General features: G+C 35.6%; 1 protein-coding gene across 2 annotated transcripts in view; it reads left to right on the top strand.

Moving 5' to 3' along the window:
• The first annotated feature begins 363 nt into the window (after window positions 1–363).
• The window catches only part of LOC128856996 (glutamine synthetase 2 cytoplasmic), a 45,185-nt gene continuing 30,402 nt past the window's right edge, over window positions 364–15,146 (top strand). The window contains exons 1-2 of one of the 2 annotated variants that reach the window (XM_054092494.1): window positions 364–509; window positions 11,908–12,092. In XM_054092494.1, the coding sequence (XP_053948469.1) occupies window positions 493–509; window positions 11,908–12,092 (202 nt within the window). In that variant the 5' untranslated portion in view covers window positions 364–492. Of the gene's footprint in view, window positions 510–6,912; window positions 7,226–11,907; window positions 12,093–15,146 lie in introns of those variants that run through there. The other variant, XM_054092495.1, reaches the window with a different exon arrangement.

Here is a 15,146-nt window from a genome sequence, read left to right as displayed (position 1 = left end):
AAAGGCTTTACACGTTTAGTAGTGTAAGTAAGTAGTAGTGAGTTAAGCTCGTTTATAAAAGCCGCAGAATGGCTGAAAAGAGATCTCATAGTGTAAAGAAGAAGTTCCAGAAGTTCATATTGGCAGCCACCAGATTCGCCTAACTATCTTTTTGGCCTAAAGCAAAGTGAAGGAGTGCATCTCAATAATGGTTCTAAATTCACTAGAAGCGTCTCGTTCGGCGCTAACAGTTTTCGCTACAGGGTTCGGATGCATTTCTCGTTGTGATTTCTTATATACCGCTGTAAGAGTGTGAGTGCTTAGCTGGAAGATCGTCTATAAAAAGTCGATAAGAGTCTACAGCTGCTAAAATTATCAATTCGTTTGTTAAGATAAGCGGAAGTGTTCGTTACGTGTGATAAAGCTCGCCTAGTAAAAGTATTTTTATCTAACTAAATTTGAATTTTTTAAAAAGTGTAAACTGTGTAAAGACATAATTTTTATATACTTCTCATGATGCGTTGTGGAAAGTAAGTGAAGAAGGATGATGATTGCATGACATCCTTAAAGTCCGAGTGTAGCTGAATGAGCCTATGAATCAATGAAAACTGGCAGATATAAGAATATTTGTGTTTATTAAAATGAGTATTAATATTAAATTAAAACTAATATTCAGCAAAAGTTTGAAACATTGGATAACGATGCTTTCAAGGCTTTATTCGGCTCCACTATTTATGTGATTTGAAGATCAGAAACGTGTAGGTTATTGTATCAAATATTTTTTTTGGTGGGTGAGGTAGTGTTCAAATGCCTTCGCACTTACAGCGACCGTCGCACAGTGCGGCCGATTCCCAAAAAGCTGGCCAAAAGTCGAGAAAAAAAGTTTCTAGATAGAGTTTTTTTGTATTTGGGTTGGCTACAGTAATGCCTGGAGTAGTGAAAACCGTTCATAGCAACGTCCTGTACCCTAAGTATCCTCTGTATTTTCAGTCGCAACGTGGCCTTCGTTTGAGCATAGTATTACTGTCAATGAATAGTGAAAGTTGTAAATGGAATCATCTTCGGAAGGTTAGTAAAATACGAGAAATCTTTAGTACATATCAATACCTCGACACAAAATTTTTAGCTGCAGCAATACGTAGATACATTTTTGCAATTTTGTTATAAAATTTGAGTTTTCAAACTGTATAGTAATACAACGCCGTCATATGCTGCTTTGAAACCTATTAAAGGTTACTCAAAAAAGTAATGGTTACTGAATAAAACAAGATTCAGCTGCTACCACTTGCTACCTTGCGACCCCGAAAACATATGAATTTACATGCATCTTGATAATGTTCTTGAATATACGCTATTTCACGTGAGGGGGTGGCCAATAGGGGTGGAAGGGGGTGGATTTTCAAAATTTAAGATCAAATTCGTAATCAGCGACCCCGACAACCCCCGAGTAAGAAATTTTGAATCAATTTCTTAATTTTTTGAGTTTTGGCCAGCTTTTCGGGAATCGGCCGCACTGTGCGTCGTCTACTGCGTCGTGTGGTGTGGCCACTAAAACGATTCCTCCTCTCCTTCTGGGAAGACACCCTTCCACGGACTGCTTTCTATATTACTTCGGGAGGGTCCAGAATGGCATCCATAAAGGACAAATCCTATTCATCCACGTCTGAGTCCATCGTATTTGTTGCAATATTGTATCAAAGTATTGGAATTAGTTCTTTTTAAAATATGAATCTTTAACTAGTAGGTTGCAGCAAATATCCTCTTGGGATTTGTCAGTGCACGCTGTAAGAGTGATCAAGAATTAGAGGTATTGGTTTTTAAATTGAAATAAAACAACGAAAATTCAATTTGATTGGACAATCTTTATTATTTTTGTGTAGATCCCTTCAGGACATTTATTTTTTATAGATAATCCCTTTCAAATGGTGGCCACAACTGCATCGTAATTCGGCCATCCGTAAACACCAATTTCGAATGACTCGCTGGAGGACTTCGGTCGGTCGGTCGATATCTCGTGAATAACTTTAGCAATGTTGGCTCCCAATGTTGTTGGATCAATCGAAGCTAGTTTATCCACAAAGCATTTACACTTCACATATATCCACAAATAAAAGCCCAAAGGTGAGATATTACAGGATCTTGGTGGCCAATCCACTGGTCCGAAACGAGAGATGAAATGTTCACCGAAACCCCGACGCAGTAAATCCATTGCCTCACGAGCTGTATGGCAAGTAGCGCCGTCACCGTTTTATTGGACGCAAATGTTGTGGAGAACACGCGTTCCAATTTCCGGCATTAAAAAGACGTTTATCATGACGCGATAGCGTTTGCAATTCACTATTACATCGGCACCAGCTTCGTCTTTGAAGAAATATGGGCCGATAATTTTTCCAGCCTGTAAGCGGCATCAAACGGTTGTTTTCAATGGATCTAATGGCTGTTTTTGAATGGTTTCAGATTGCTCTTCAGCTCAAATATGGCAATTTTGCTTATTGACGTAGCCATAAGTTGGCCTGAGCGCGCGATTAACACTTTTTCCAGAGCGTCGATTTTCGTAATACAGTTGTACGATTTATAAATGTTGCGGAGGCGTAAATCTTTCCATGATGAAATGTCAATGAATACTAAAATTATGTATTTAGTTTGACAGTAGTCACGCGTGATCTGTCAAAAAAAAACCCCTATTGGAAAAAGTACCTCGTATCTGAACACTCTTTAAATTACTTATTCAATAATTGCCTGCCACCTGATGTGGTGAGATTGGATTATCCGTAAGAGAAATAAAATAATTACTTCGCTAGAATATGGTGAATGGATGGTCAAAGAACCCTACATTCAAAGCAATCATGATTCATATCATACAGTTAGTAACATAAATAAGGAGCCTGATTTATGGAATTGTTTGACGCTAACGCTTTCCTTAATATGTAATCAAAATATTTTACACATGGTAATTGTGTACTGGGATAAGCTTTCGTATGCGCCTTAATTTAGCTGTAAATTTTAAGTAGCATTATCCACGCTTTGCTTTGTCTTTTTGAGGTCAGCGAAATTTATGTCTCAAAAGTTAGTATACAGCAAACGATTATTCAGTTAGCATAACATTTATTTTTACGCATTGATTAAAAAAGTTAATGCTATTAAAAGGAAATAATTAAAGTGAGTATAAAAATTTAGGGAAGTATCTACGTTTTGTAATAATTTTTGCGACATTTTTAGTAATGGCACCAAGAGGAAAAGAGCTTTCTGATGATTTAAAAAAACTGATTATAAAATATCACAAGGAACATAAGTCAATGCGAGAAATCGGTCGTTTGATAGATAGGAGTTTTGCTACAGTTCAAAATATAAAAGTGCGGGAAGCACCACTAATAAAGAGCGTTGTGGGCGTCCGCCGCTCTTAAGTCTCAGAGAAAAAAGCTTAGTCGTACGGAAAATCAGGACAAACCCCAAAATAAGTGCCCCCAAATTGAAATCTGAAGTTGAAAATGAGACTGGAAAACAATTTAGCACCCAAACTATTCGCCGGGTTTTGCATAGTGCTGGTTATCATGGGCGCAGTGTTAGGAAAAAGCCCTTCGTGAGTAGTGTCAATCGGAGTAAACGGATTTCATTTGCAAAAGAACATGAAAAATATGACCAAACGTTTTGGAACCAAGTCATATTTTCTGATGCGTGTAAGTTCAGTATCTGTGGATCTGATGGCCGTGAAAACGTTTGGAGAAAAGTTAACGCGGAATAGAATCCAAACAATATGGCCGGCACTGTGAAGCATGGAGAGGGCTCTGTGATGGTTTGGGGACGTATGGCTGCGAACGGGGTTGGAAACTTGGTATTTATCGTAAATATTATGGACCGATATGGTTACTTAAATATTTTGAAAAATATTTTAAAAGAAAGCGCTACGAAATTAGGCCTTGGAGGAACGTTTATCTTCCAGCAGGATAATCACCCCAAGTACACATCCAACATTGTACGAGAGTGGCTGTTATATAATGTGCGAAAACAGCTGAAAACACCGCCACAGTCCCCGGATACCAACCCAATCGAACATTTATAGGAACATTTAAAGCGGCAAATACGTAAACATCCGATTAGAAATAAGGCTCAACTGAAAAACGCCCTTCAAGAGGAATGGAATAAAATATCACCAGCTGTAACTGAAAACTTGGTGAAATCAATGACATCACGACTTAAAGCGATTGTAAAGTCTAATGTTTATCCTACCAAATACTAGGAATTGATTTTAATTATGTTTTTGATTTTACAAATTAATTATATGATGAACTATATACTTACTTTTGAGACATGAATTTTATAAAATTATAAAAGTTATAATTTTGTTCCTTTTTAAAATTTTGTCATTATTTGGATTAAATATGAGTTTTCTATTTCATTCATGTAAATAAAACACAATTTTGTTATAACTTAGGTTGTTTGAAGGAATCGATTGGGGGAAAATTGAAAACGTGTCCGGTGTATACTTACTTCTGTTACTAACTGTATATGGCAATGGTAATGGTAATGGGAATGGTTGTACGTTTCAGACTAAGACCTTTATGCACTGCGACCAGATTGATTTATTGTGCGCCTAGTCTCAAGGAATGTAGTTGTAGCAAGTTAATTATTCACTTATTTTAAAAATTATCTTACAGTTCAAATTAAGAGCCAAGATTAAAAAAAATATAGAATATCGCTAAACGTATTTGGTACAAACTTATGCGTATCAAATAAACGGAGAATATGAAGCAAACTTAAACAAAGTTTTTATACACAATTACGCTTTCTGAAAGATGTGAACAATGCGCTTTGAAACTTTTATTCTTCAATGAAGAGGATGGGCGCGAGACGGTTGTGGAAAGTTTTGCATAGCACCTGTGTCACTGTCTAGCTTTGGAAAATATGCGACACCACTGGCTACAAAAGTATTTATTGGAATGTCCAGCAGACCTAGAAATAGCCTTCGAGAATTGTTTTTGCCTGACACTATTAGAAAAAAAATATCAGGTCAGTCCATAAGTTCATGCGTTTTTTAAAGGTGGTTTTAAAATTAATAAAAAAGATGTTTAAAGTATTTATTAATCAATAATATATTTTCCTTCATTATTTACAATGTCTTCCCAACGTTTAGGTAAATTTTTAATTCCCTGCTCAAAAATTGTTCGTCCTCGGGGCCAAAATACGCTTCAATATCCCTTTTTTAGCTTCTTTTGAGGAGTAGTTCTTGTTACTCATACGGGATTGAAGTCCACGGAAAAGGTAATAGTCACAAGGTGCAATACCCGTAGAGTATGGTGGATGCGGCATTAGCTCCCAACCGAGCTCGTTCAGCTTGCCTAATGTTTGCCTTGCGGTATGAGGTCTTGCGCTGTCGTGGTGAAACAAAACTTTGAGTCTATTCACTAAAGACGGTCGATTTTTTTTAAGTGCCTCCTTCAGGTTTGATAGCTGATGGGAATAACAATCAGCAGTTATCGTCTGGTTTGCTTCCAGAAGTTCATAATAAACATACCGGCCATATCGCACCAAATAGACAGGAGAATCCTCTTGAGGTGGAGGCCATCTCTAGGGGTCGGTTCTGGTGTTTCATCTTTATCTAAGCATTGGCGTTTGCGAACAGGATTATTGTAAAGGATCCATTTTTCATCACCAGTAACGATACGGTTCAAAACACTTTCATTTTCAAGCCATTGCAGCAGCTGCGAACACACATTCACTCTCTGCTGAAGGTTGGCGACGGAAAGTCTATGCGGAACCCATTTTCCCAGCATTGAAACCTTCCCCAACTGAACCAGGTGCCTGTGAACTGTTCCATGCGACGAATTTAACCTCTGAGCTATCATATCGACTGTCAAATTTGGCTCAGCTTCCACGAGTTCGAGCAAGACGTCGGAGTTAAAGACTTCAGGACGCCAATCCGGAATTTTGAAAACCACTTCTGCGCAGTCCTTCCACTCACGGTATCCTCTCCGTGACCAGTGTTTATTTCTGCAGCAGCAGTTGTTGCATTTTTACCACTTTTATAAAAAAAATACAAAATATGCCTCTTCCGCGATTAAAATCACTTGTTGAACGCACAATATATCAAAGAAAATATAAATAGTTCCGTTATATTTCGGGAATAATTTTTTCTGTGCAAAAATCGTACAAAAGTAAAATCAAAGGTAAAATACGCACAAACTTATAGACTGGCCTGATAATATTATCTAGATTTTCTACTATTTTTACTATTTTTATTCAATACGCAGTTAAGTGCCACTGTCACTACAGTGATGGCTAATGAAAATGGTTGCCAGTTGCAAAATTGAGCAAAGTCACTCACTCACCCCAAGCGCTCCAATCGCTCGTGCGCAAACACAATTTGCACATTCTACCGTATTTCCCCTTTGTTTTAGTGGTTGCAGCTATTTAGTTTTGTTTTGTTTTGCTTTTTCATTCTTGATTTAGTTTGTTGTTATCGCTGCTGTGTGAGGGAGAAACCGTTTAACTACAAAAACCATTATCAATCCGCCTGCCGTTGTGAACGCTTTTATGCTCAGCAGCGATTAGCTTTTGTTTGTTAATTCTTATTGTTGTTATTATACAAGTATTATAGTTCTATGTACCACCGTTATACATGTAAAGATATCTACATAGGTATGTGTGTGTGTATACATTGTAATTGTTGCTACTACATTTCTGTCATTTCATTTTAAGCTTCTTTATTGTTTTTGCATTTGCCATTTTTGTCTTTGCGCTAGAGAAGAGTGAAATAAACTACATATTAGCGTACACACATACATATGTACATACAAACAGGTACATACGTATGTACGTATGTTTACTTTCATTGAGTTAGTGTTCCGCTGCGCTACAAATATACGCGTGTCGTTATGTATATCCTCATATTAATTTAGTTTGTTTGTTGTTATTATAAATTGACTTGAAATAGCGAATTTGAGTTTAGTTGCATTCTAGCAACGTTTGCGCTCAATACTGAAAAAAATTATAAAATCAGGACGCAAACGTTTAAATTTTGTGTCGTTTATACACTTGAAATTACCTTCACCCATACATACGCGTCTTGTTTTACTCGTTTATCCTGCGCCTTTGTTTGTAATCCCTTCCGGTTACGCGTCACATCATTGCCGATCGTTGAAAGCCGCTAATCTCGCACAGTGCATTCCATTAAAAAAATAGAAATAAAAAAATATTACATTACAGGATTATTTAAGTCAACTTGAAAGGTTATTCAAAAACTCAGCAGGTTGGTGTGTTTTATGTTTGTTGAAATTTGTGATCTGTGTTATTTACGCAAAAGTGTCCTTTTCTTCGTTTGTGAGGAATGCAAATTTTATTCATACAGGGTTTAGAGATGTTTTTTGAATATTTTTGAAGTTTCGTAAATGCGTTATTTTATGCAGCTGTGCAATTTTGAGATTTTGCATTCTTTGAAAATCTATTTAGTTTATTACTTGGTGAGAATAAAAATATAAATTTGGCGTTTAGAAATTTTGGCATAAAAAAATATTAATAATTTTATGATTTAACAGGATTTTTTTTTTAATCAAAATAATAATAATGAAAAGAAATAAGCTGATAAAGCCATAAATACACTTTTTATTTACTAAAAAAAATATTGCATTTATCCTGTAAAGCCCTATAAAAAATGCAGCATACGAATGAGTTGATGTGTGTCCACCGTTCAGTTGATGTGTGTCACCGTTGGCCATGGCAAACAGCTAAGATTATTTTAGCTAAGAAAAGTTTCTCATAAAAATCATTTGCTGTAGGTCCTTCCATTTCCATCAATTTCAAAATTTTTACTCGGAATTTGTAAAAAAAATTAAAGTATGCAATTTTATAGCTCATTAAATTTTTGTTAAGTACAGTGCAAATTTCAAGCAGATCAAAAATCACACTGATTTTTCAGTTTTCTTTTCGTTCGCGGTCTTGTGCAATTTCTCCATTTGGCGCCTACTCCACTTTATTTATGTGGTAGAAAACACCCAACACCGTCAGCAGAACAAATTATAAAAAATCAATGCGATTTTTGAAGCAACTAAAACGTGCACTTTATTATACTAAAATTCAATGAACTATATGACTGCATACCCGAAATTTTTTTAAAAATTCTGAGTAAAAGGTTTGAAATTTGGATGAAAATTTGCTTAATTTTTACAAATTTAATGCAAAGTTCGCAACTTTGCTTTATGTGGTTTTTGTTCTAGTAATTTTTTTCTGTTTTGGTGGGGTTCAAAATGTTTTCGCACTTAGCGACAGTTGTCTTCTACGTCGAGTGGCGTGGCTACTAAAACAATTACTCCTCTCCTTCTGTGGAGACACCCAAATGCAAACTCCTTCAAAAGGCATACAAATTATAACAATTAATATAAATTAAAGAAATAAAAAGACAATTTTCAAAATATTCTACAGAATAAATTTTACCGAGTTTAAGAAACGCTTCCGGAAAAAAGTAATAGAAGCAATAACTTTTGCCACAAAAAGTTAGTGTTTTTTACGTATGCAGAAATAATTTAGTATTTCGTAGCACCTCCTGTTTGTTTTATGGCTTCTTCATATCCTTGAAGCATTGAATTTACCAAATTTTAGGCATTTATCCGGAAAATAGAGTATCAAGTCATTTGACACTGGTTCCGCATTTCTTCGCCATTTGTGGCTTTGAAGGGTCCGAATATATTCTTCAGTTCTGCCCAAATAGTATGCTCAATTGGGTCTAAGTCAGGAGACTGCGGCAGTCTTTCTTAGCGTTAACTTTTTCTTTTTAAAACCTATCCCTTGCTAATTTTAATGAATGCTTGGGACCGTTATCCTCCATAAACTACCATCTCATAGCTTAAACAGACGGTGGCGTTAGTCGTAACTAACATCATTCAGTCATCATTCGGAATAAATTGAGGAATTAAGTGCAACTAGTACGGATTGACAACTAGAAAGAGGACTAAACTAAAAGAGGAAGACCGATGGGATGCAGGGAGAGGGCGGGGAGAGGTAGTGCTGGGACGGTAAGGGTTTAGAGTGCGTGGATTACGAACGATGACTGTGCTGCGTTTGCGCACTTATATCAGTAGGCGTAACAAAGAAGATGCCTGGATCTTAGCCGTTGTGAATGAAAATTAATGAAACTTTTAAAGAGAAGAACAAGAAAGACTGGATGCAATGCTAGTTTGCACTAAAACTTTCAAAGTTACATTCAATGTTTTGATATTTCGTAGCAGTTTGAGAAATTTTATTTTAAGATTTTCCTCAAATGAATAATAATTATAATTATTTTTTAGTATCAGTGCAGCTAATACCCCTATTTGCCGGCTGCGGTCCATCTTTTACTAACAAAACTATCCAATAAACAAATCAGTTGTTCACTAATCCGCGTAACAACCGTCTGTCACAGTAGAGTTTTAATCAGAATTAACTGCGCCCGGTAATCCCGATTAAAGCCGCCGTCTGTCTAAACTATTAGGGACCTATTTGCTCTTGCATATTCTCGCGTAGTCCACCGCACACGTTTTATCTTTTATCCAAAATATTCGACTTATTTCTTCCTCCGGAGAACATCGCCACACCATTATTGGTTTGCTTTGCTGTTTTTTTGTATATATGGGATCAGATGCTGAGCTTGTGGACCGTGGAACATATTGTTTTTCGTCAAATCCAAACATGCATTTTTTTTTTTTTTTAGTCTGCTTATGACAAATTTTTCCTGCCTCGACGAAAGAGGTGTTTTGTTAGACTTGGCTCTATATCGTTCGTTATTGACAGATGCAGCGCGATTTTCTTGTTTTCTGCATACAAATTTAAGCCTTCGGCCCGAAAACCGAACCAAAACTGAGCTTCTCAAGTTGAATCGGCAGTTCAGCTGTAGTTAGGTATACAACCAAATGCCAAATGGATACTTTTTCACTTTGCGTGAATCACTCTGCGCAATTTTTTATTTAATCGCTGTTTTCTCATCTACTAATTTTCACATCTGGTGAGCTTCTCTAGCCGAGCCAAGAAATTTTTCCTAACATTAACTTTCCTCAACTGTTGGCAAAGGTAGATTTGTAAGATCCACAAAACACAAAAAAATCATCAATCAAAAATAATCAACAAAATAAAATAAAAAATAGAAAAAATCAGCTACTTTGTTAAACTTTTTTCAAGGCTAGGGAAGCCGGTGATTTAAATCATCCGCTAATTGCAGTGCGGATTCATTTTCATTAATTTCACATAATTTTGAACCTAACCAAAAATGATAAAGAGTACCTTAACTAACATTTTGAGAGTTTAACAAGCTTTTGAGAGAAAAAAAATTAAAATAAAAAAAAATAAAAATAAAAATTTAAATTAACTTTTTTTTTATCAGTTCATCGGCATGAGAAATATAAGTATAAGTGGTCAGCTGTGAAATTAGTCTTTAAACTGATTTTGGAAATAAATTTCGAAAATTTTTCAATGCTGCTCGGCTGTAATGGTATTATGAAATGTTAAGCGAAAGCGATATGAAAAAATTTGTTACTCATCAAAATAATAAAATGTAATGTAATGAATTGGGTACAAGAGAAACCTAGAAGCGTCTCCTATGTTACTGTGCGGCTTTCTCGAAAACTATTGTAGATTATGACTACCTGGCTGCTTTCAGAATGTATCCCTGAACTGCAGCTTAAGCGACTCATAAAACTTGCGAACAGTACACGCATCTTGAGTGATGCATATTTTCGCTAAAATAGGACGATCTGATCTGGCATAGCTATGGACCAAAGTGGTATCCGCGTGACTTCGGCTAGCCACTATAACCTAACCTAACTTATCAAATAATGGTACTAGTGCCGGAGTTTCGATCATCGAATTTTGTGTTTGAATCACTTTTTTACTAAAAAAAAAAAGTGGTTTTGAGTGGTGGAAATCTCTATTTTGACCTTTACGCTCTCCATTGCTTGTCTGTTTGTATACTGCAGCTGTCTATTCCACAAGTGTCAAATATGATTGATGTGCGAGGCCATTTGCTAAAATAATAAATCTTTCCATAGGGTGATTTTGCGCCACCTCGTAATATAAAAATACTTTAAAGCAATAACACGTGTGAGTGTTGTTACTTAACCACCTGACGCTCGAATTTTTTTAAAAATGTAAACAAATATATGAGAAAGTAAAATAATAGAAATAAAAATTATTAATAAAGTATTAAAAAAGTTTATATTGTTTAAAAATAAAAATAATTAAAAATAGAACAAAAAATAATTTTATTATTATGAATTAAGTATATAAAATATCAATTAGTAAGCTGATTTGTATGTTAACTATAAAAACATGGCTCCAAACATAAACCAACTTCCCAATATTGGCACCAATAACGACTCTCCTCTCTTCGGATGTGTTTCCCGGAATTGTCTTATTTGGAATAACAAACCGCACACCTCTTTGTTAGGCTAGTTTTATTTTCCGCTTTAAGAATCGTCGTCAAAAAGCGACTTTCTCTCAATTTTAAAAACATTCGCACAAATTTTTACAAATTTTTATAAAATATAAAAAAATAAATCATATGCAGAAGCCGGTATAAATGACAAGTAGCGATTGGCAAGCACGCTTTGTTCACATGTCTTATATGCAATATAAAAATGCCAGAAACCTATGAGCATCTCTTGGGCTAGTGCATTGAAGTATGCCCACTTCACGTGAGCACTTTTCGTTCAAAATCATTAAGCGGTCAAGTTTTGAGATATGGCAACAGCTGGGTGAATAAGTCAAATCAGCAACTGTTATCACAAATTTTGGTATTTTTAATAATAATCCTATACAGAGGGTTTTCTCATATGAATCCTCGTATGTCGAGGTTATTTGCTTGACTCGTATTTTATTTTGGCTTTCATAATTTATTTTTGTTGAAGTTTATAAAAGTATATATTTTTTTTTTATAAATACTACATATTATTTATTTTCTATTTTTAGCATGTCATCTCGCGTTTTAGAAGGTTCGCCAAACGCCCATCTCGATAAGACCATTTTGGAACGCTATCGCAGCTTACCATTGAAGGAGAATATCGTACAAGCCACCTACGTGTGGATCGATGGCACTGGTCAAGATTTGCGTTGTAAGGATCGTACGCTAGATTTTATACCAAATGATCCAAAAGGTGAGTCACACGTGAGAAAATAGTGAAAAGAGCGTATAAAACGTAAACAATAACAGTAAACCTCTTTTACGAAAAGTGCATAAACTTAAAACTTAAAAAAAAGGAAAAAAAGTGGACTCTTGCTTTCAAAACAGTTTTCAATTTAATCAAATTTATGCACTCGGCTTAAGACAGTTTATAGCGACCCATCCTTAGTCTAACTATATTGGCTTCCCTGTGATACAATCACAAAGTGTTTGCTTCTCTTAGTCCATCGGTTGCATTTTCCTGAAAGAGTGTTGAACTTTTTGTGGAAATTTTGATAGCAGGGACTTGCTCTTTTGGAAAAATTAAAAAAAATGTAAAACTTCAAAAAAAAAAAAAAATACGAAAAATTGGAATCTTGCTTTCAAAACACTTCTCATTTGAAATTTATTCACGCAGCTTAATCTTTAATCTATCATTCTTAGCTTCCCTGTGACACAATCACAAGAAGTTCGCTGCTTAGTTCTCTGATTCCATCGGTTTAATTTTTTTGAGAGCGTTGAGCTTTTGGCGGAAATTGTTATAGTCTCAATGCTGGATTTGCTATTTTGGAATACATTTCTGCCTTAGGAATATAAAGACAAATTTGCTTCAATCTGTACCTTATAGAACACCGAACTTGATAATTTTCTTAGTAGATGTTGATTGATAAGTAAACAGCTCAGAAAATTTCACGTTCACGACTGTCTAATGAATAAGTTTTAGCACAAAACCTCACATCAGCAAAATCAATTATATGGGAACTGCTATATATGTTGTAGTGGTCTAATCTTTTCAGTTCCGATTAATGTATAATAAAGGGTGGTTAAGTTTTAAAGGCCGGTGTTAATTTTGAAAAAAATACAATTTTTTTAAGGAAATTGTTATCATTTCTCTTTATTATGATAATATTGGTGTGACTCAATTACGTATGGAGCAAAATATTGACCAAATGGCTGCCGCGGCCTCGGCGGCACACCTCCAAAGACCACCAAATGCAAATAGTTCCTTATCTAACGGGTGGTTAAGTTTTAAGGGCCGGTGTTGATTTTGAACAAAATACAATTCTTTTTTTACTTTATTAATATTTTTCTTTATAATGATAATATTGCTATGGCTCAATTACATATGGAGCAAAATATTGGCCATATGGCCGCCGTGAATTGTTGCTGGCTTATCGACGTATACCTTTTCTTTCAAATAACCCCAAAGAAAGATGTCCAACGGCGTCGTTGACGTTTAGGTGTGGTTCACATTCAACATCGGCCCTTGAAATGTAACCACCCTTTACCATAAAGATACATCTGGCTATCGAATTTCAGCCCGATACCTTTAACCCTTTGCGGTCGTATGTTTAATCTCAGCTGCTACAGCAAGAAACCCATTAATTTTATGCTGTATTTATTAATAGAACTAACAAGTCTTGTTTATCCGTCATAATCTTACATCAGTTTCGATCAGTACGAGAGATTAGTTTGCCTTTAAAGAGACTGAAAAACGGATCGGCAGTCTGGCTAAATCGACTCAGATCATTGTACTGATTATTTTGGTAAAAATGTTTATTGGTCTACCTGTTCTTCCTACTCCAGATATGAAACACCACTTGATAGAAAAAATTTTTTCTAATAGCTGTCGTTCCTCGGCAGACAATGGCAAACCTCTGAGTGTAGTTTTGATATGAAAAGCTCTTTAAACACCATTTGTCGTTGGGGGGCGGCATAAAACTGTAGGTCTCACCATTTGTGAAACAATATCAAGGCGCAAACCACAAATAGGAGGAGGAGCTCGAAAGTTAATATTTAAATTTTTTTTAATTCATCTGTATTTAATACTCTATCCAATGGAAGTAAATACTTGCAAGGCCATGTACCGGTTAAGATTGGTAGTTTTCGAGCTATAAAGCGATAATTAACTGAGTCGTTTTCAGGCAATTTTTTTTTGAGCTTTTAACATAAATCTCTATAGCTTGACTATTTTCCACTAAACAGAACTATTTTTCGATAGCAGCTCTTGTTTGTGAATCGTGCCCTATCCAAAAATGGGCGAGAATAAAATACCTTGGTGATCTACTAGGTTGTTCAATAAGTTTTGCGATTCGATAAGAAGAACCAAATTTAATGGTTTGAAATGCGCTTCATTATTCAGTATAGTCTCCCTGAACATCAATACACTTGTTCCAACGAGATTCGAATTAATGAATTCCATACCTGGAATGGGAATCTGGAAGGACTGCAAATACAGGTGTTATGGCCTCATCATTTAATGAAAAACGCTTTCCACGCATGCATTTTTGTTAGGTCTGGAAACAGATGAAAGTTACTAGGAGTCCAATCTAGTGAATGCGGTGGATGCTCCAATAAATTCGAGTTTTAATTTATTGTTTTTTGCCACTGTCAAAATGCTCTTGTGAGGCTGTGTATTGTCCTGCTGAAAAGTATTTTTTTTTCGTTTGTAAACTGGGTCTCTTTTCATGAATTATTTGCTTCAGCTAGTTTTAAAGGTTGTAATAATATTCAGAATTTATTGTTTTTCCAGTTTCTAAGTAGCTTTCAAACAAAATTCCTTTTGCATCCCAAAAAACTGATGCTAACAGCTTCTTGGTCGATTTCTGGACACGAACTCGTTTCGGAGTCGAAAAACCAAGTTCAAAGCACCTTTCAGCCTCTTGTTTTGATTTAGGATTATGTGGATGGATCCAAGTCTCATCCATAGTGATGAATCAACGCACAAAATCCACTTTATTCTTTCGAAAGTGCTCTAAATGTTGCTGATTGCTGAGAAAGTCGCACTCGAAATTGGCTTTATTCCATTGTTAGCGAATGCGGCACACAGGATTTTGAAACTCAATACTTCTGTCAAAATATTGCCTTCGCTGCCCAATGAGATGCCTAGGGCTTCTTCCAAATCTCTTTCAGTCACTTGACGATTTTCCATTCGAATTGCTGTATTTTTTCCACGATTTCTGGTGTTGTTTTTGTTTTTGGATGTCCTTGACGTGGATCGTCTTCAAGACTTGTACGATCACATTTAAATTCAGCAACCCATCTTATT

This window comes from Anastrepha ludens, chromosome 3, assembly GCF_028408465.1.
Source record: "Anastrepha ludens isolate Willacy chromosome 3, idAnaLude1.1, whole genome shotgun sequence".
In the NCBI taxonomy this organism is placed as follows: Eukaryota; Metazoa; Arthropoda; class Insecta; order Diptera; family Tephritidae; genus Anastrepha; species Anastrepha ludens.
Note: the sequence above shows the minus strand (reverse complement) of the source record. Positions and strands in the feature narration are given on the sequence as shown.